Below are 22,325 nucleotides of genomic sequence, written 5' to 3'. Positions count from 1 at the left end.
AGAAGTGGATTACTCCTCTAATTTCTTCATCATAACCCTGGTTACCCCTAGCTTTTAGGAATGTGAACGCCACTTTTAATTAAATTGTAAATTTTTAGAGTATCAGAACTCTGCCCTTTCTGTTCTATTTGGAAAAAGCATCCAATATTTTTCCTAAGGATGATCTGTACTCTATTTTCATCTAGTCTTAGGGATCTTACTGACTAGAAAAAGGAAATTTGGTGGTATGACTTCATTTTTGAAGCTAGTAAACACAACTGAATACTTTCATATGTCATTGCTAAAATGTTTTGGGAGAAAAATGGTAACAAATAAACAATTCAACAATCCAGTGGCTTTGAAATGTTTCCAATGTAAGAGTTTTTGTTCTGGTTTCCTGCTCAATTAGAGATACCTACAACAGACTACAGACAAAAAGAATTAGGAAAAGCTCAATGAAAATGTCAGAAAACAATAAAGTAGGGAATGTTCAGACATGCTACCAGGTCTGAATTTCAGTCCTAACACTGGGTGACGAAATCTCTAATTTAGATGTGATAATTAATTTAAAACAAGATTACAGGCTTGGATCCTGACTTATGCTGACTTCTAAACAATTTGAAAGTCCTGTGACAATCATCTTTCAGGTTAAAACTTCTGGGGGTGGGGCGTCTACCAGAAGATGGAATACAATTTTGTGAGTACAGTGGAAAAACAGGAAAAAGAACAGTCAAAAAAGCCAGAACCAGTGTTGTCATGTGGGTAGGAAAGGCAGTGGGGATGAAGGTGACAGGAGCCTTTGCTACAGACAGGGCAGGCAGGGGTGGCACGGAGGGTGGCATTACCTCAGCAGAGGGGCCAGTTCCAGTGTTGAGGCTGAGGTCTGGGCAGCCTGGGAGGACGCTGGTCTCTTTAACATTGCTGCCACCAGACAGCCTTCAGGTCGGTCCTTTGCTGCTGGGGATGGCTTTGAGCGTATAGGGCAGGGCTGCTGGGGGTGGAAGCGTGGCAATGATGGCATGGCTGCTGAGTCCTAGACACCCGGCTGAGGGGAAGTGGAGGTGGGGCGTCTGGGGAAGCGAAGGTCAGCATTACTTAAGGATGTTAGGGTCTTTGCTGCACTGGAACCTAAAGAGGCCCAGAATCTGGGGGATGATGTCAGGTGTACTATTCTTGAAAGGGATTTCAGGGTGTTTCCAAGATAAGCGATGTGGTGTCCCCCACCCCCAACCAAACCTTGGGCTTGGGGTGTGTCCCAGGGCAGGACCCAGGGGACCTGGTGCTGTGGGAGGAGCGGCCCGAGTCCGAGGGTGCCGCCTGCCGGAGAGGTGGCTGCTTGGTGGGCCTCTCTTTCCTCCTGGGCTTCTCTTGTCTTGGCTCTCTGGAATCCTGTGTGTCTGCTTCTTTCAGTGGCCAGCGGAGGAAAGCAGAGCTCCTCATCTCTATATCCTCTCTAGAGACAGAGAGAGATCAGGGTTACCCTGTCTTGATGGCTGCGGGGTCTACAGAGATGTCCAACCCATCTCTACGGCTGCTTCTCAGCCCCTTACCCATGTCCCTCTTCCCATGGCAAGGAGTCTCTGGAGTACTGTGTCTCCAGTGCTTTAGGCTGGGCTTAGTTCCACTCAGTTCATTTCCATGAGCCTTTGGTATCTGGGAGCCTCCCACGGCAGGGAGAACTTGAATATGCGGACCATCCTGACCAAGCCAGTGAAGGAACGACTCCCAGCCCAGAAGCCCCTGGAAACACCTCAGCATAGACCTGCGTCTGCCCCAGGGAGATGAGCTTGGCCCCAGCACAGCCCAGCTCATCCTTGAACTGGAGATTGTACATCGGAGATATTCTTTCACACCCTGAGTTCCTCTAATGACCGCTATCAGAAACAGTTTCCCAAATGTCCAAAATGGTATGATTTGTAATGACATTGAACTTAGGAATAACTGTGAAGTCACAGAGCTCGTTTACTATTTAGAAAATGCGCTGACAAAGCTTATTTACCCAGAAGTGCTGTCCTTCAAAGAAGGCATCTTGGGAACACCATGGCCTCATTCCAGCCATGCCACCATGTTGGGAGCTCACCTTTTATCAGGGCCTTCAGGGTAATTTAAGGACATCTGCTGCCCAATGTTAAACCTTATTTTGTTCCCATAATCAGTATTGCCTATCTTGATCACCCTGCCTTCACTCTGAATAATTTTTTGTTTTGTTTTTACTCTGCATAATTTCTGACTATTACTGCTTCAGATTCTTCTCGAAAGTGTCAGGAAAAAAAGTGCAATAACTTGGAAATAAAGTTTTTGTTATTTCTAAATAGAAAATGCCATCATTCAAATCCTTTGTGAAAGAATCAAGATTCACTACACACGATAATTTTCAAAGATTGGCTCAAAGACTCAGGAGACAATTCCAAAAAGACATTAAAAAATTGGCCTGGGAGATAGCAGTGACATTGGAAAGGCTTTTCTGGGATGCCACAGAAAAAAATCATCTTTAAATCTGAGGCCAGTGCTTACGTAGATGTATAGGTTCTATGATAGCAGGTTCTGAGAGACTTCTAGGAATCATGCTTCAACATTGTATTTACCATCCCTGTTCTGTGAAGTCTAAAATCTTATCCATCACGTTACCCTCAACTATCCCTCAAATTGCTACCTTCCTCCAGAGCAGAGTAAGTTGACACATTCTGGTTCCTTTTCATGGTTTTTCTCTATCTGCCATGAATTAGGATCCGTGATTGCAGTCCAGTCCCTAAGCTATAATCTCTCAGAAGAAGGAGTGACAAGAAGGGGGTGTGAGAAGCAGATTTTTTCAGGCACTAAAGGCACAGAAACAACAAGGCAGAGGAGACACCTACCCACCTGCCCAGAGGACTCTGGGAAGAGGAAGAACAAGAGAGGCCCAAGAGCAGCGTGTGGACAGCCCTCACCTAGGGGACCGGTCACTTAACTGTCACCTAGGGGACTGGTCACTCAACTCATGGACCACCTGAATAATGGAATTCTAGTGAGGCAATAATGAAACATGAGGTGACACTGTCACGAAAAGGTGCAAATGACAAGTTATTTGGAAAAAATATAAGTGTAAAAAACATTACACAACACAATGCATATTACATCTTCATTTTTGTTATGAAAATTGTGAATCCATAAGGATGACTGGAACCCTTGCATTAAACTATTCACAATCACTCCTGGAAAATGAATTCCAGTAGAGCTGTCACTTTCTTGACATTACAAAAAGCTGCAATTGTCATACACGATAAGGAGAAAAAAGATACGGCTTTTTGATATAAGCTGGCATAAGCTTATGGTGAAATAAGAATCACCACAGTGGGGAAGACACTGTAGAAGGACCTATACCAAGGTAAAACTGGTGATCACTTTCAAAAAGTGGGACTATGGGTGGTTTTTGTGTTATTTCCACTCATTTTTAATTTAGAAACTATATTAACTATGCATTACTTTTGGCATAAGAATAAAGCAGTACAAGTCATCATGATTGGTACGAAAAGCAGGTAGGAGTTTTGATCAAGGAAAAGTCTTTACTTGAAGCAAGCAGATACTGCTTGGCATCTGTATTTCATGCTCCAGGATGGCTGAGGTCAGCCAAGTTCAAGATCTTTCACAAGGAAATGTCTCCTTATAGGGAGGGGTGAGAGCGGGAGGCAGGGTGGGTGTGAATCTGATGTGAAGGCCTCAACCCCACCCCTGTGCCACGCACCTCCCTCTCCTATCTGACCCAAGCTCATCAGTGGAAGGGGGAGGGCCACCAGGGTCTTAACCTCCAGCCAGGGGGGGTTCTGCACCAGCACTCCTGGAAAAGACCCACTGAATGGCTTTCTTTTACCCAATTTCATGCCCAAACAGAGTTCAATTAGGTGCTCTATTAATTATGTTAGGCTACAGATCTGGCTGAATAACATGATCAACCTATGATAAATATGGGTGTGTGTTCAGAGCAGGGCAGCCAGGCGCTGTGCTAGTTCCACTTCTGGGAAGAAAGTGTTGAGTGCCCACTCTATGCCCTCCTGGGGTCAGAACCCACCCCCTTCACTGGATAAAGCATTGTCAGCTTGTCAGTAATCCTGCTGGATCCCTGAGGTCTCGTTTGTATTTTTCCCTAAGTGTCCCTCTCAGTAAGTCTGTCTTAGAACATAAAGAACAAGAGGACCCATGGAGTAGGCACCCAGCAGATGTTTGGTAAACACCGGGAGGCCTTAGAGTTTCAACAACTGAAGGGGAGGAGAATGAAGAGACTGAGAAGCAAAGGCTGTTGCTATCTGAATTGCTACCGCTGGCCCTCAGGGCTGGCGAATTTCTGTGACTCTTGTGTCCCCTTGTCCGAAGTCGTAGGGCACCACTAGGTGCTTCCTGAACGTAGGCAATGGCATGTGTCCTTCTGAATTACACAGGACACTCACAGACAGGGTTTGTTGCTGAACTGCAATTTTTCCAGGGCTTTGTTCTAGCATAAGAAATGGGCTCCTAATCTGACCAGAGGGGACGAAGGGAGCTAATGACCTCAGAGGCTTAATGATTTCAAATGCACAGATCCCTCTTAGGAGAAAACCGTCAGGAGTGACCAGGCAAGATTAAGGGGAGTGATTCATCTAATGTCATGTCAGAGGCAGTGCTGAATCTTGAAGCTTCAATCAATGACTTAATTTCCCTGATGTCAGGAGACAATATGAGTCCACAACACTACACAGGGTCGAGGGAGGAGTATTAAACACCGCAGACATGATCATTTCCGCTGGGACATACTCCCAAATCCAATGGCTTCATGAAAAGTTACTAAACTGTTCAAAAGAGAGATAACGAGAGGCTAATATTTTGTGTAACAGGAATTGAGGGAGCAGGAGTTGACCAGAAATCCAGAAAAACCCCACCTGGCCCTGGGAGGGTCTCTCCATCTGCGGACTCATACACGGCCGCGTCCTAAGACCACACAATGACCCTCAAGCAGCAAGAGAAGAACATGCCTCGCCTCCAGGGCCCCAGAACCCAACAGCTTCCTTCAGATGCCTCACAGTTCCTCTGGGGCACAGAGGAAATGGTGAGCACTATTTTGCTTTCCTGATATCACATTTGGAATGCTATTATTAATTTTTTAAAAATAAATCATACACCCTCTAAAGAAACTTTTTTTTTTGAGATGGAGTCTCACTTTGTCACCCAGGCTGGAGTGCAGTGGCGCGATCTTGGCTCACTGCATGCTCTACCTCCTGGGTTCAAGTGATTTTCCTGCCTCAGCTTCCTGGGTAGCTGGGATTACAGGCACATGCCATCACAGCCAGCTAATTTTTGTATTTTCAGTAGAGGTGGGGTTTCATCATGTTGGCCAGGTTGGTCTTGAACTCCTGACCTCAAATGATCTGTCCATCTCGGCTTCCCAAAATGCTGGGGTTACAGGCGTGAGCCGCCACGCCAGGCCAAGAGTCTTCTTAAGGAAGAATCTTGAAGGTAATTTGCCCAAGTCATGCTCTGTTAAGGGTGAGGGGAGGAAGGATTCCAGCTCATTCGGGAGAGATTTCTAGCTAGTTAGGTGGCACCACGTGTGTGTGTTCAGTTCAGGTGGCCTGAGACCCCAGTCTGTGGGTGGTTGAATAACACCTGCTAGAGGCACCTCTCTCCAATGGAGAACACCAACAGCTGGAGCTCAGACCCACCTGGGTCTGAGACCACCAGGTGCTTCCCCCTGCCCTGCCAGAGGCTACAGTCCTCTGTTAGGAAAAAGATGCCAGGGGAGGCAGCCAGGGAGGGACTTGTTCTGTGAGTCCCCTGGCCTGGCAAGGAGAGAGGATGCCAAATGGAGCAAAATCCGCCTGTTCTGCCTGCTTCTTGTACCACATGGGAGAAACTACACATGTATTCTCTGAATGGAGGAAGTTATAGACAGGATAAGGACCATTTTCCCTCAGAAAAGGCATCTCTGATGCCATGGAATATAGCAGAAAGCTCAGGCATGCTCCTTAAGGGAGAGGAAGAGCAGTCATTTCCTTCCATCGGACATAGTCTTGGAAGACATGCCTCTCAGTTGTGTGTCAGAGACTGGCATCATAATGCTACAAAGGAAAGAGAAAATCTGCACCCACATCACTGGTTTCACGTTGAATACAGCAATACCACATCCTTCCTTAAAGAATGAGCCATGTGGAACTTAGCAATATTGATAACATACTTTATAAGACAACCTTGTTTAAAAAAAGTATTTAAGAATCATTTAGGTGTCAAATTTTAAGTTGAAAATGAAAATGTGCATCAGCTTTTGCCATGTTCAATCAGTTTTTTTTTTTTTTTTTTTTTTTTGGACGGAGTTTTACTCATGTTTCCCCGGCTTGAGTGCAATTGCGCGATCTCGGCTCACCGCAACCTCCGCCTCCTGGGTTCAGGCAATTCTCCTGCCTCAGCCTCCTGAGTAGCTGGGATTACAGGCACGCGCCACCATGCCCAGCTAATTTTTTGTATTTTTAGTAGAGACGGGGTTTCACCACGTAGACCAGGATGGTCTCGATCTCTTGACCTCGTGATCCACCCACCTCGGCCTCCCAAAGTGCTGGGATTACAGGCTTGAGCCACCGCGCCTGGCCTGTTCAATCAGTTTTGAGCTCTTCAGCCTTCAAATGTCTTTCTTCCTGCCTTTCACTCTGCCCCGTCCTCACTTAGAAGCCAGAAGAGCGACCTGCAGGAAAGGCCCCCAGAAAGAAGGAAAGGAGGAGTGGGGGAAGACGGAGGCTTGTCTGGGCCCGGGTATCCCCTGTCTTACCCTGCAAGCAGATACTTATAGTAAATTCCATATTTGAAAATTAAATTTTGTCAAATAATGTTCTATTGGAGATGTAACCTACAGTATATGCCTTTAATAGCCTGGAAAGGAAGCATCAGGAGTTTCTTTAGATGGCCTCATTTGGAATAGTGGCATGAACGCTCCCTAAGGAACATATTTGTAAAGCAAGTGAGAAAGAACTCCTGAGGAAAGGATCTACCGGAAGAAAATCCCAGCATTGTTACAAAGTCAGACTTACACCTTCATTTTTGTACTCGGTTCTGCTAGTCCTGATTGTAGAAACAGAGACAGGTTAAGCTCTGAACTTAACGGGTTGAATGTGACCTCTGCTTAAGAGAACTAAACTCAGTCTCTTGCTCCCACAGAGGCAGCCGGAACAAAAAAGAGTGGAAATTACAATGGGGGACAAGGGAGTCAATGAACACTTCCACTGTGTGAAGCCCAGAAGAGAGAGTAGATAATTCACAGTGCAGAGCTTTAAATAAAGCCTGGGGAAGATGGAAAACAAAGGCTTTTCTCAACATAGAAAGAACTGCATTTTCATTCTAAAATAATGATAACATTGAGTTTGGTAAAAATGGGCAATAGCTAGATACATCTGCTCATTTTCCTTTATAAGGAGCTGTAATTTGGACGTCATAGGAACCGGAAGCCAGACCTGCAAGGACTGTTGTCAGAGTAGAAGTTTGAGATTAACAGAAAATGTGCTGCTACTTTCAATGAAGTATCATGCCCATCTAGACCAAGAATGAACAATTGCAGCGTATGTTTTTGGTAACCATAGCTAAGGAAAGGTTCTCTGTAGAGCTGCACACCTCTAGAGGAGTGTCACTGGGCATCTGCTAGCATGTGTTTCTATAATGATTTGTTCTCAAATAGTCATTGGGGGCATTCTGTGAGCTGGACTCTGGCAACTGGGATTCAGAGGCAGATAGAACCTGTCCCCTACTTTCAAGGACTTGTGCCTACAGAGTCCAATGCAAAGGAAATTTTCTTTAACGGAAACCTTTACAGGTTGCAGTGGGACCACCTCACTACATGGTGGCGGGTGGGGGGAGTGGCCTGGGGTGCTGGGACATTGCATGGTGGTGCTGATGTTTGAGCTCAGTCTTGGAGTTCTCCAGGTGGCCAAGGGCAAGAAATAGTTTTCCAGAGAGAATACTTAATCTGGTGGAGGCAGAGAGACCTGAGAAAGCATGGTGCGGGCAAAACCTACACATAGCTCAGAGTGGTTAGTATGCAGAAGGCACTGGCGGGTTGGCTGGGGGTGGCTAGGGACAAATGAGGTAAGGTAGTCAGGCCTGGGCCAGACCAGCAAGAGGCTAAGCTGGGATAAGAAGGGATGATGGGGACGGGACTCTGAAGGCTTTTTAAGTGGGGAAGAGGCAAAGGCAGATTTGCATGGGAGGAAGTTGATTCTGCTGAGCCTTCTGACGAGTGACTGGGACTGTGGCAGGAGGAGGCTGGAGGACATGAGAGCTCCTGACCAGTTTAGGATCACTGTAACCTGGAGACCAAGGGGGCATGGTAGGTGAAGAGTAAGCAGCAGCCAGAGATGACGACTGATTTTCTGGCTGTACAGCGCCGTGACTTGTGGGTGAAAGGGCGAATGGAGAGGGAGAAGGCTGAGACAGGAGCAGGTTTGTGGGGAACTGCTATTTCAGTTTTAGATATCCTAAACTTTTGAGATTCTATACACTCAGGTAGAAATATCCAGTGGGTGGCTGGAAATAATGCTATTCCCACAATGTGCCAAACGCCTGCCAGACAATGACCATTCCTATCTTCACACCACCACCATCTTGCAGAAGAGCTCAGGGTCGATGAGCAACCACAAAACCGACAGCAGGGCTGGGAGGTAAATCCAGTTTTGGTTCCAATGCTCTTCCCCTATAGTTACCCAACATGGCTGCACCGTGCAACCAGCTGAGGGTGGGGGGCTTTCAAAAAATCTATCTCAGGGCCCACGCTCGGTTTCTGACTGTGACACACAAGCGCAGGAGAGCAGCCTGTGTTGGAGAAGGAGACATGAGGTCCTTATGAAGAAAGAAATTAAATAATAGCAATAAGAGTAAAACAAAACTGTCTAATGTGTAGTTGCTATATAATACAGTAAATTTTGCTGTGTTGTGTGTTGTTTAATACGATACCTCCCAGCTCTGTTTCAGGCAGAATAACTGTCTTCCTGCAAAGCACTGAACCTGATCTACCCTCCCCACATTCTTAGCAAAGTTCCCAGGCATCTAAAAAGTCCTGTTTTTCTTTCTAACCAGCTGCAGGGTCACAGAACAAATAAAAACTGCAAAATGTGTCTCTCACAACGTTACTTTTCAAATGTAAAGTACATCACAAAACATGTTACAAGTTAATTAATTGCTCTTTGTTCTGGCTTCTGTAAACCCACTTCCCGCTTCTTCATCCTGTACCACCCAGGTACATAAAAGGCACCCCGTTTTCTTTGTCCTTTGCTCAAAATTAAAAAGCCATTCCACTAAGCCTGTAATCATGTTAAATAAAATCCTCCTGCAACTCCATTGGTCTCTCCAAATCTCTCACTTTCCACTACACTTAGTGTGAAGGGAGTCTTGGAAGCAGTGGGTGGCTGTGAAGTCAGGCAGGAGAAAACCCAGAGAGGTGGAGCCGCAACAAGCCTAAGAGGAGGGGTTAGGGCAGAAGGGCGTGGCCGGTGGTGTCCAAGGCGACTGCAGGAGCAGGCTCAGTCAGTGAGGGTGAAGCTCACCGGTGCAGCCAGGTAAGAGGTCCCCTCTGGCCTCTGTGGAAGGAGTTTATTGGAGGGGTGAGGGCGGACGCTGATACCCAAGGCTCAGGAGTGAACAGGAGGCAGGGGAGTCTCTCCAGTGGCGCATGGAGCTTGGCAGTGAAGGGCAGGGAGCATCCTGGGTCATACTGTAGAACTGAGGGAGTGGGATTTATTTAGGAGTTTGTGGGTGCTGCATGTGTGTGAACAGGAGGCAAACCTGTGTACTTGCTGAGGTGAAGGACTCAGTGAAGAGGAGCTAAGGAGGGAGGTAAGAAGAGTCCAGAGATCACTGATGAATCCAGGACTTGAGGCAGTGGAAGAGGGGCCTCTGGAGCCCAGTGGACAGACTGGCCTGGGGTGAAAAGAAGGACACTGATTCTCTGACATCAGGGCAAAGGCAGAGACTTCCATAAGCCCAGAGCTGGGAGATCAGAAGTGGAGGGAGAGACTGTCTAATGATTCTGTGATGAAGCCGAAGGCAAGGCCATCAGGAAGAATGAAGTTAGCACTCAAAGACAGCCTGCAGACTCTAAGAGAAACTGGAAGATGTTTCCTGGATCCTTTTCCCCAACACGTGCTCAACATCCACCTTTACCTCTTTTTGTATGTCCTTGACTCCAAGGTCATGGCGCCATGACCCCAATTTTGATGCCCCTCATTGGACCCATGGACTTGGGTTTTTGTTTGCCCTGCAGGCCTCCCCCTTTCCTTCTGCCTTGCCTTTAGTCCACCGTTATAGCTTTTGGCAATCCTACTGCCTCAGCTGAAAATGTGTTCACCCCACTGCAGCCCTAGGAAGCCACCGCCCACCTATATGCTGACCTGGCTACAGGCAAGCAGGACCAGCCCCTCGCTCCCACCTCCCAGCAAGGGGAGAGGTGGGTAGGTGACTGGACCCAAACGCAATTTAATTAGAAGTCCCTGAATCTTTACAGATAAAAGGGGAACAATTCCTTCATATTCATCACATATTCATGAATACTTTTCTGAAGGGTCAAATAATGTTGAATTTGAGATTAGAACCAGATGAATAAATAGCAGGTGAAAGGTGTGATGTTGAAGGGATAATATCAGAGAGCTACATTTTAAGTAGGACATTCTCCATCTCTGCTTTTCTTCCCTAGTATTAAGAGGTCATGGATCTCATCTCGAAAACAGATTAAAAGTGCAAGGATATAAATTAAAATTCAAGAGATAAAAATTGAGTGAACTTACACTTTTGGATCCTCAGGAATTGGGGGTGACTTTATATGAGAGCAGGAGAGCGCATACTTGTTTTGGCTGATCTTAATAAGTGCACTCCGAGGGCAAAATTCCTGTAATAATACCAACAGAATTCACTCAATTTAAATCAGAAATGTCCACAATTCAGATATAATTTTATTCTAGCTCAACCCATTATAATAGCTTCTAGTCATTATCCTATTCAGGGTGACACTTAAAAGAGTAGTTTAAATTCAGAACCTCACTTGATAATTATTTGCTGAATAAGTCATCATTGAGTCCTCTCTGTCATTTCTCCATATTCTGGATCAATTTCCAAGTCTACCCACGGAAGACACACACACACACACACACACACACACACACACACACACACACACAGAGCTTCATATAACCACCTTGCTTTCTATCTTTATTTCAGCTTTTGGCCACCACTTTTGCTGAAAGCCCCACCTTCAGCCTCTTTGGGTCTCCCCAAGTTCCTATCAGAACTATCTCCAGTATCCTTCCCCCTGGCCATGCCCCTGTAGTCTCCAGGGTCCCATGTCCCCCATGACCTGTAGGTAAATTCCAAGGTCTTTTCCTGGGCTCTGCGGCTTCCCCTTGGAGATCCTGGGCCAACTGCCTCATCTCTCCCCGCACCCTGGGGCATACCTGGGGACATCTCTTAAAACATCTCTCCCTCCCTTTCACAGTTGATACCCCCATAGCGGTGCCACATGTCAGGAAGAGGAAGGCTTCCCCATGCTCTGCCGTTCCAGACTGCTTCTCTACTGCTATCCAGACAGCTTCAGGAAACTCCATTGATCTCCAAGGGTTTTTCTTCTGGGTTGATGAGAGGACACCTCCTTTTTTGCTTGTTCTATTGGGTTGGATACAGTGCTCTTGTGGCTGCTGGCTCTGATGAGCTTTCTCCTTTGCCCTTAACCTTAAAATTCATTTCCCATGCCCCTCTCCCTGATGTAACTGCCTGATGCCCTGGATATTTTTATTCTGTATTCTAGGCAGCTGGGCACGGTAGTTTAGAGGGCAGGCCATGGAGCCAGATTGTCTGTATCCAAATGCCTGCTCTACACACCAGGTGTGTGCTTTAACCGCTTGATTCAATTCTTTTTCTGGAAATCAAGATAATAATAGTCCCTGCCTAATGGTGTTCTGAGGATCCAAGTGTCCACTCTGTGTAAAGCGCTTGGATTTACACAGTAAATCCATGGCACATACTAAGGGCCTAGGAGAGTCAGCCACTGTTATCTGGCTTTTTGCTAACCAATAAAGTTCACTTGTTGGTCTGTTTTCCAGGCATATTAAGTCTTCCATCAAGACAATTTCATTTTCTATTAAGAATGTCATTCATTCAAGTAATTAAAAAAAATTGTAAGACCCTTCTCTTCATCAGGGGCTGTGCTGGGAGGAACAAAGGTGAATAGACGCGGTCACTGCCTTTAAGGGTTGAGAGGTTGGTGACGAAGCCAGTTTGGCAAGGGCAGTGTAGTGGACAGGAGGAACCCGATGGCCCTGCAGGAAGTCACGATCAGGTGGAGTCTTTAGGATGACAGGAGTTTAGGGGAAAGGAGATGGGAAGGGCAGCCCAGGAAAAGGCAAAAGCCTAGGGCTTGGAAAAGCCCACTGCATTCAGGAAGCTGTGAGCCTTCCACCTGGCTGGAGGTCAAGCTCATGGAGCAGGCTGGGGCCACACTGGGGTCCTGGGGGGATTTTCTCTAAGGGTGACTCGAAGCATGTGTGTGGATTGGGAGGAGGCAGGGGACGTCAATCAGGCAAATATCATCATCAGTTTTGTAAACTGATAAAGAATTCTTCTAAAACTTTTAGAAAAACAACATAGAGAAATACATAATTAAGGAAGGATTTCTTAAACAAATATAGAAAGGGCAGTTCATAAATGAGAAAAGGGATAAATTTGACCATATTAAAATTTAACGCTTCTCTGTCAACAAAGATTCCAAAGTTAAAAGACAAGTAACAGACGGGGAAAAATACTGGCTGCATATATTGCCAAGAATTACTACTCAGAAGACACAGAAGACCTCCCCAGTCAATAAAAAAGTCAAATGATCCAATAGACAATATAGACCCTTAACGAACACCTGTCCAATGAGCAAATCATTCTAGAGATGATGCAGTTATCACAGTCATTCCCACTCACTGGCCCTGGGGGGTGCAGAAGGAAGGGAGCTGAGTGATGTGCTAACCTCTGCAGCCACTTCACCACTCCGTTGCCCAACACCTCCTGTCAGACACACAGATCGCTTACGTGTCTTTTCTTCAAGCCTCACACTCACCCTGTAGGGTATACATAGACAAATATAGATATGTAAAATAATCATTTTATATGTGATCAAACCGAGTCTCAGGGGGTGAAGCAACCTGCCCAGGTCAGACAACCAATAAAGAGCAGAGTGAATGTTCAAATAATCCTGACACAGATCTTTTGATTGGAAAGCCTGTGTTCTTTCCACTCGACTCCATTTTGTCCCTGTCCACCCTTACGTCTCCCAACTTCTACCAACTCTGGAGGTGGTTTCTAAGCAAGTAGGAGATGGGAAACCAGGTAGTGGCACCCCAGTACAGGGGACACAGAAGAGAAGAAGGTGCTTGGGGAAAGGGGGTGCATTGGCTTGCGGAGTCTGAATTGCCGGTGCTCACCCTGAGGAAGCGTTCCAGGAGGACCCAGCTAGAAGCACAGGGTTGGAGCTCAAGGCAGGAGCACAGGGCTGGCACTTCTGGCACAGAGGAGATGTCCAGAGATGGAAGGTGACTTCGAGAGATACCGGGAGGAGGCAGAAGAGGACAGCACTGAGAGGGACCCAGAAGGTGCCCAAGTCTGCAGGGTCAGCAGAGGAGCACAAGGAAGGGGCAGTCTAAGCAGGAGGACGAGGAGGATGAGGAGGACGGAAATCGAGAGAGAGAGCCTAGAGTGAGCCTGCCCCTCCATCAAATGCAAAGCACGGTTCAGCAATGAGAGCCAAAGGACCACACAGAGGGCGTCAGAGGCCGTGGTCGCTTCAGTGAAGGCAGGGTGTGTGGCACAGTGGGCAAAAGCCAAAACACAGGGAGTAGAGAGTAGGGCAGCAGACGCAGCCAGGGAAACCATTCATCAAGACGCCTTGAAGTGCCAGGAAACAGCTTGGCACTGCCCAGGAGAAAGTCCTTTGCTAAGTGAGAATCTACTTACTCTCCGGTTGTTACACTTCAAAACCGTGTAGAATTTTTCTGCATCCACATGCTTATTGGGAAGTGCTATGACAATGGCAGGGACGTAGAAGTCAAATCCTTTAGGTATCACGATTTTGGCAAACACATAATCTCCAACCTGCAGAGGAGAACATATAGCAAATGTTTTGCTTATGGATTGTACAGACAATGTTAATATAAGCTCATTTTAAAACACTCCAAGGCAATTGGCAATTACTGATGCTAAAATTCAAATACGTATTTTTTTTCTCAGTTAAGAAAGAATTCCAACATTGGGCCACATCCGAAATGTTGTGATCAGTTTGGAAAACCCCATTTTAGTAGGACTTCGACAGCTGACTGGGGTCCAGGGAACAGCCAGCAAGATGGGGAGGGTTCTGGAAACCGCATCCCAAAGAGAGTAGTAGTTGAAAGAACCTGGGGTGTTTGTCATGCAAACATAAACAGTGTCTTCATCTGCCAGAAGGGCTGTCACCAAGATGTAGGAAGGTAGAGGTCTGTTTAATGTTGCTCCAAAGCATACACCCAGAATCCACAGGTAAAAGTCGCAAACAGAGAACTTGCAGCAGAAAGAGTATGCTGTGGAGAGACTCGCAGAGGCTGTGGGCCCTTGTGCATCATCAGGGCACAAGAGCACTGCTGTGGGCCAGGGCTCTGACTAGGAAGCAGAAACAGAGGCCCAAGGATGAATTCTCGGATTCCTCCTCCAGCGCTTCTCCACTGGGCTAACATTGGGCGAAACACAGCAGTGGGGTGCTCTGCAAGATTGCCCTCTACTCCTGGACCTTGGAGCTGGAATTAGGATAGTGGCCAGAGAATGAAACAGACATGGCACAGCTTCTGATGCATCTGTGAGCAGATAAGAACACATTAATCTGGCTCATCTGAGGCAGGAGAACAGGGTACGGCATCAGGAAACTTAAGGTCAATTCGTGCTGACTTTCTAAAGCTGAATCAAGGGAAAGTACCAACGTCCGTGGGCAGGGAATCTGGGGCCAATTCGTGATAATTTCCTAAAGTTAAATCAAAGGGAAAACATCTGGGTCTGGGGGCAGAGAACCTAAGGCCAATCGCCACAAACTTCTAAAGATAAACCAAAAGGAAAAACCCCATCGCTCACACCCAGTAGCAAAGGATCAAAGGCCACTTTGCCTGCAACCCTCCCCTTCCACCCTGGCTCAGAGGGAAAGGGAGTGTGCCTTGGATTGGCTGCGGGCAGCAATTCACCTCAGCCTTTAATTAGCCACAGACCAAATCCTTCATCCAGATAAGGGGTAGTCCATAAGAACCTCAGAAGGAGTACTTAAAACCCAGAAATTTTTGCAACAGCGCCCCTGAGCCGCTTGCTCGGGCCCATTCCCACCGTGTGGAGTGCTTTCCCACTTTAATAAATCCCTGCTTTCCATGCTTTGTTCCTGTGTTCCATTCCTTTGTTACTTTATTTGTGCATATTGTTCAATTCTTTGTTCAAAACAGCAAGGACCTGAACAACTCACACTCACAGCCTTTCTTCCGGTAACACATGTGTGGAAGGCACATTTGTGGTAGCTGTGCATTACGATTCACCATCTGACACCAGCTGACCACAGTGCCAAGGAAAGTGCTACCTCTGTCCTTGTTATTATATTTTATATTATAATATAATATTATGGAATAGAATAGAATCTTTTGCAGAAGAGATATATAAGAAAGCCGTGTTTGTGTTGGTAAGATTTAATCAGCAATCCCCTAGTGAGCTGGAAGAATTCTTGCCACTTTCAAAGACACTTGCCTTAACCATAGGACCTGTGGAAATCTCATTTGTGGTGTCATTCTGGGATAACAAAAGGCTTCCATTTAAAATGCATCTTTAATTTTTCTATAGAAATGTATATAGATTGCTATCTAATGTTTGAAAATTCATAGATTAATTAATTTAAAAGATGTTCAATGGAAGGAAAGATGAGCAAATGAGCAGTGATGGTTAAAGATAAAGAAAGCCTGATCAATGTATATTTGCTTTTTCAAAAACCATTTAACAGGAAACCCTCATACTCCGGGGCCCTTACTGACCACTGAAGCTCGGGGACAAATGATGCAAATATAAAACATTTTAGTAAATATAATTACAATGAGTTCCGATTAAAAAAAAAAAGTGTCAACAGTACTGGCAGCTACAGCAATGGCTTTCCCCCAACCATCTACTGTCTTGCAAAGGGACAAGGACCTCAAGGTGCAATGCGAGCAAGACTGTGCAGCCCTGAGCTACGTGACAGGGAGTCGGCAGGTCAGGGTCACGAGCAAAGAAATTGCGAGGCAACAGGTCCCAGAACAGGGGCCACTGTTCTTCCTGCCCAAACACACCCTCCCTGCAGGAGCCCGCGTAGGTTTGGCAAAGGGCCAAACAGCGGTCTTGGTGTCCTCTGTTATCCAGAAGTCTGTGGATGGTGAAAAATGGCCCCAGAACACATCAGGGAATGAGTACCTGGAGCAGCGGGCAGGGCATGGCGCCCCCTACAGGCATGATGAAGGAGGTGGACACAACCTTGGTGTCTCCGTACCTGAAACCCACCAGTGCTTGGGTGGGGCTCACACACTTCTTCACAACCCCTAGAAAGAATCAAAGAAAACATAAAGACAAATAGCATCGCTTTGTTAGGCTTGTGCACACATTGCCTGTTTAAATCAGTGTGCCCCTTTGATTTCTCCAGCAGATAATGTTGAGTACCATAGGATACCTACTGGGTTGAACAACTCAAAGTGGTGATGCACACAATGCCTGGTCTGGGCACCTGCTGAGATGAGAACCACAGAGAATGCATGAGACCTGTTCATCCGACACTATCAGCCTCTGTCCTGACAAGAGCATTGGTCCTGGAAATAAAGATCCTCCTCCCAAACACCTCCTACCACCTGATTTGTTCATTTACTTTGCCTCTGTCTTCTTCCATAATACTTAAAGATAGAAAATACATGTTGTTAATTAAATCGTGAAAGTAAAAAGGAAATATAAACTCCCATCCAAATCAGCTTTTCATCTGACTAGAGTGAACATACTCAGCTTCCCCAAAATGTACAGCTGAAAGGAACAAAGAAAAAAGAGGTAAGGCTGGGCGTGGTGGCTCATGCCTGTCATCCCCACACTTTGAGAGGCTGAGGCAGGTGGATCACCTGAGGTCAGGAGTCCGAGATCAGCCTGGCCAGCATGGTGAAACACTGTCCCTACTAAAAATACAAAAATTAGCCAGGCATGGTGGGCACCTGTAATCCCAGCTACTTGGGAGGCTGAGGCAGGAGAATTGCCTGAACCTGGGAGGTGGAGGTTGCAGTGAGCTGAGATTGCGCCATTGTACTCCCGATGACAACAGCAAAATTCCATCTCAAAAAAGAAAGAAAGAAAGAAAGAAAAAAGAGGTAAGAAGTTTCATTTTTAGTTATACTAAAGGAGCGCATGATAGATACAAAAGGTTAGTGTAAAAGTAATTGTGGTTTTTGCCATTAAAAAAAGCGACCAAAACCACAATGACTTTTGCACCAGTCTAGTATATGTACACACATATATATTATTTAATTATATAATAATTTTGTTATACATTTTAATTAATATAATTATTAGAATAAATTATCACTATAGGAAAAGAAAATACCTGTGTTAAAATGCACATTTTAAAACATTTATGTGACTTAAAATTTATCTTCTCATTAGAAAGGGGTTCTAGACGTGATCGGGGAGATGATGACATTGGCCACCTCCCTGGCAGTATCAGCTGCTCACAGACCTTCACGGAGATGGAAGTGTGCATGTGCGTCCCGCCGGGCTCCACAGCACGTGGGGCAGTGGCTCCCCGGTCCTGGCTCATGTGCCTGCTAAGCAAAGCCCCACGTCCTCTCATGGGGCAAAGAGACAGCTGCTGATTTTCATCTCGATCCACATGTCTTGTTTTAAATGGCCAAAGGGATGAATTTTTTTTTTTTAATACACACAAGCCAGCTTGTCATTGTGTGTTTTCTTATTGGACTAAAATGTTTAATTTGGGTTTTGAAATATTTACACATTACTCACACATTTTCTATCATAAACGGACTTTATCCTTTTAATCAGAAAAGCAAATACTACCCTTTAGAAATTATTTCTATTCTGGAAACAAGAGCCACACACTGTGTGCCCCACGTCCCTCCCACAGCCCCAGGGAAGGGTCTGGGCTGCCACCACAGCCACATTGGCCCATGTGACTCTCTCCAAATTCTTAGCCTCTGGGACTTAGCAGTATCTAGTATCAAACCTGCTAGGCAATTTTTCGGTTGTTTGCCTAAATTGAGAAGTTGCGACAGAGACTGTGTAGCCGACAAAGCCTAAACCATTTACCACTGACTTTCTTCTTTGAACCTAAACTTTTTGGAATGTTATGATGACTTCCTTTTAGTTCCTTCAATTCAGTTTCCTTCTTTGTAGATGTGGGTCTTTGTTCATCTACAGATATAAGCACAGTTTCTCGCTGTCCGCCTTCAACTTGGCCTCATGGGCCCCGCTGTGGCCGCACTCTGGGCGGCTGGAGGGCCCAGGACTGGCCTGTCCACCACTGCTAAGCCTCTGTACCTGCTCCTCCACCTCATTAAGGAATTGCTACCATTTCTTGTGTCCTGATTCAAGATCAGCTCCAATTTTTGGCTTCCCTTACCCTGTAGTTTCTCTCTGTCCTCAGCCTTGAGAGGTGAGGTCGCATCTCCCAGCTCTAAAATCTCTGAGACCTGTTGGAAGACCTGAGCTCTGGAGGGTGGCCAAGCTGACGAACCTCCACTGCCTCCCCTCCTTCTCTGGGTGGAGGCTGGTGGGCCCAGAGCCTCCACTGCCTCCCCTCTTTCTCTGGGCGGAGGCTGGTAAGCCCAGTGCCTCCCTGGGAACTAGTCGGCTCCCTGCCTCAGTCAGAGGCTGTCCCGTACGCAGCTGGGGAAAGGGCCTGCACTCCTGCGGAGGCCCTCAGCAGAAATGCTGCGGGTGCTCAGGGTCAGAGAGTTGGTGTCACAATCTGAGTAAACAGTGGACGTCAGTCTGTTTGGTGAAAAAGGCACGAATAGTTCTGAACCTTTGTTCCAAACAGGTTTTCTCAGGCTGGAGGCTGGAGTTTATTTTTTTAAACCTTTGGCTCTAAGAACCTTTCGATATACCAAGCCCAGCTGAAATTCCACCTCTTCAGACAGGCTTTCGCTCTGCTCCAGCCAGCGCATCCCTCCAGCTGCCCACTCCTCGGCAGTGTCATCCTTCACAGTCCTCATGTTCGCTTCTTCCTCCAGTCTCGGAGGTTTCCTTTCTACACGCTGTGCTGCCTTTTGCTGGTTTGACTTGCTGTGATAGGCTCTAAGCTGCTGTGAAACAGAAAACTGCTCCCTCCTTTCCAGGAGAGGAGGTGAGGTGTTTATCCCTATCTCCTAAGAGGAGCTTTCATATGGGATGCAGAAAACCTCTTTCTGTGGAATTAACAAAGGGCTGTACATCATCACATGTAATCTACACAGCAAGCTTATGAACGGTTTGTTTTAAATCCTGTTGGAGAAGACAGGGACATTGAGGTGCAGAGAAACAAAGTGGCTGTAGCTGTGTGGCCAACAGAGGCAAGAGGCAGAATGGAAATAAATGAAAACGTAGGATTTTCTGACCCGAACTCATTACACCTGAGAAAGCGTTCCATTTTGTCCCCATTTTTCTTCATTATAACTTGTTTTTATGGCATAGTGCAGAAATCACTGTGGGGTTCCTGAAGTAAAATGCTGCTTCTCACCGAACAACAGGAAGGATGACCCAATTTCCACATATAATGATTTAAATTAAGGGTTGAAAATGCATCTTCCTCCTTGCCTTTCGGCATCCGGATGAGCCAGGCTATCACTCTGTGCAACACAGTCATTTCCTCAACTGGATAACCCACACCGACCCCTGGAATAGCATCAGTCACAGGGAAATCCCCGCCACAATCCCAACGATGGGGGCAACAGCCAGCCTGGCCAGCTCAGCTGCGTGGACCTGGCCTTATGCACTGGACACCCCAATCCAGTGACTCCAATCCTGCCTTCTGCTGAGGTGCATTTTAAAGTGAGCTGTTTTTCGTTAAAAATGTTTAGGAGATTTTGAACAACAGTTACCAGAAAAGGACTCACCAATAATGCCATGCCTGTGTTCTGCAAAATTCTATTTGGCCTTTTTTTTTTTTTTTTGCATCAGGGAAAAGAGTGACTCACAGTGAACAGGTTAACTAAATTAACATCACCAGTGAGGGCAGGTGAGCATCATGCGCCTCTAGACAGGATGACCCAGAGGGCCGCAACATCACTTAGGCAGTATCCTGGCAGGGAATGATAACCTGAATCTAATCTAACCCAAATCGAGGACCATTCTATAAAATAACTGGCCTTACACTTAAATAATGTCACTATCATGGAAGATAATAGGAAAGATAAAGAAGACTAAAGAGACATGCCCACGAGATGCAATACACGATTCTGGGCTGAGACCTGTACTGGAGAAAATAAATGTGACAAAGGCCATTATTGCGACAATTAATGAAATCAAAATATATAATATAACAATGTTACATTTTTTGAATTTTCTAACTTTATCGTGGTTTTGTTGAGAGATTATTTTTACTCTTAATACACACTGATGTGTTAAGGGATAAAATAATGATAAATGTTACCTAATTTCTAAGAGTTCTAAAAACATAAGGGGTGTGTGTGTGTGTGTGTGAGAGAGAGAGAGAGAGAGAGAGAAAGAGAGAGGGAGACAGAGAGAGAGGGAGACACAGAGAGAGAATAAAATAAAATATGTGATAAAATGTGACCAAATGTTAAAAATTGGCAAATCTGGGTAAAGAGTATACAGGGGTTCACTGTATTATTCTTGCGACTTTTCTGTATGTTTGAATTTTTAATAAAAAAAAGCCTTATAAAAGTAAAGTTATTCCCAATTAAGGAAGGATCAGGTGACTGGGGAGAAAGGGCCCAAAAACTAAGCTCATGGAGATAACCCACACTGTTACTCAATTTGGCTGAGTCAAAGCTCACTACTTAGACGCTAATCAAAATTACTAATTATATGCCCAAATTCAAATATTTCCTTCAAGCTGACTTATTGTAGTTTAATTACACTGCAAATTAAAAACTCCCACTTGGTCAGATCCCATGCAGCTATTGGGAGCACAGTATGTGCTTTCTGCTTCTGATTGCACATGAAAAGAAGTTTCCGTTGTGGCCTCAGGCATTGCACGTAGCCATGGTATTAGCCCTGTCTCCCCTACTCCCCCAGTAGGTCTTTAGAATTTTCTCATCACACAAGGATGGTGCTGGGTGGAAGTTTGAGCCATTCGACATTTCTTTGGGGCCCTGGCCAGCAAACTGACCCCAAGCCCTAACCCAACCACTTAGAATCCAGTTCCTTTTCTCATTTTATTTTCTTTTTTCTTTTTTGGAGATGGAGTCTCACTCTGTCACCAAGGCTAGAGTGCAGTGGCGTGATCTCAGCTCACTGTGACCTCTGCTTCCTGGGTTCAAGCAATTATCCTGCCTCAGCCTCTAGAGGAGCTGGGATTACAGGCACGCACCACCACGCTCGGCTAATTTGTATTTTTAGTAGAGATGGGATTTCACCATGTTGGTCAGGCTGGTCTTGAACTCTCGGCCTCAGGTGATCTGCCCTTCTCAACCTCCCAAAGTGCTGGGATTACAGGCGTGAGCCATCGCGCCCAGCCCCACTCTTAGCATTATCGTTCGACTGTCAGTTTAGCAAGAAAACCCTCTCCAAGGCTCAAATTCAGAAAATCAAAATTTCACAAGCAGGGGTGGCCTCCTACAATCACCGCTTAGAAAATCTGTGCCCCAGAGAAATGAAAGATTTTCAGTACTTCTTGTAAAGAAAGGTGTCATGCCTGAGCCTACACTCTCATCTCAAGTGCTGGGATCCATATTTACTCTCATCCAGGCAACTCTCAAGCACATTTATCACATTTCACATAACTTGTCCTCGTTGTCAGTTGTACATACGTGCCTGCTAGAAATCAAAAATCGTGCTGAAGTATTTTTTCCCACCTAAAAAATTATTCATTTAAATTTAAATAATAATTATTCTTTTAACTGTTGATAGATATCATGCCTATGAAAGGCCAGCTATGTATCTGCAGTGTAATTTTTTTTTTTTTTAGAAAGAGTCTCACTTTGTCACCCAGGCTGGTGTATAGTGGCACAGTTTCAGCTCACTGCAGCCTCTGCCTTCCAGGTTCAAGTGATTCTCCTGGCTCAGTCTCCTGAGTAGCTGGGACCACAGGTACATGCCATCATGCCTGGCTAGTTTTTTTTTTTTTTTTAGTAGAGATGAGGTTTCATCATGTTGGCCAG

At 45.8% G+C, this 22,325-nt stretch overlaps 1 protein-coding gene across 1 annotated transcript in view; it reads right to left on the bottom strand.

Annotated features, from left to right (window-relative positions):
* Nucleotides 1-332: 332 nt before the first annotated feature.
* VWA3B (von Willebrand factor A domain containing 3B) overlaps nucleotides 333-22,325 on the bottom strand; it is a 241,472-nt gene continuing 219,479 nt past the window's right edge. The window contains exons 24-28 of the mRNA XM_032255362.1: nucleotides 16,429-16,553; nucleotides 13,945-14,082; nucleotides 10,743-10,843; nucleotides 1,216-1,432; nucleotides 333-1,049 (exon numbers count right to left, since the gene is read on the bottom strand). Coding sequence (XP_032111253.1) covers nucleotides 918-1,049; nucleotides 1,216-1,432; nucleotides 10,743-10,843; nucleotides 13,945-14,082; nucleotides 16,429-16,553 — 713 coding nt within the window. The 3' untranslated portion in view covers nucleotides 333-917. The remainder of the gene's footprint in view (nucleotides 1,050-1,215; nucleotides 1,433-10,742; nucleotides 10,844-13,944; nucleotides 14,083-16,428; nucleotides 16,554-22,325) is intronic.

Source organism: Sapajus apella, unplaced genomic scaffold (assembly GCF_009761245.1).
Source record: "Sapajus apella isolate SASKATOON/1434 unplaced genomic scaffold, GSC_monkey_1.0 scaffold89, whole genome shotgun sequence".
In the NCBI taxonomy this organism is placed as follows: Eukaryota; Metazoa; Chordata; class Mammalia; order Primates; family Cebidae; genus Sapajus; species Sapajus apella.
This window is presented reverse-complemented; position numbering and strand designations above follow the sequence as displayed.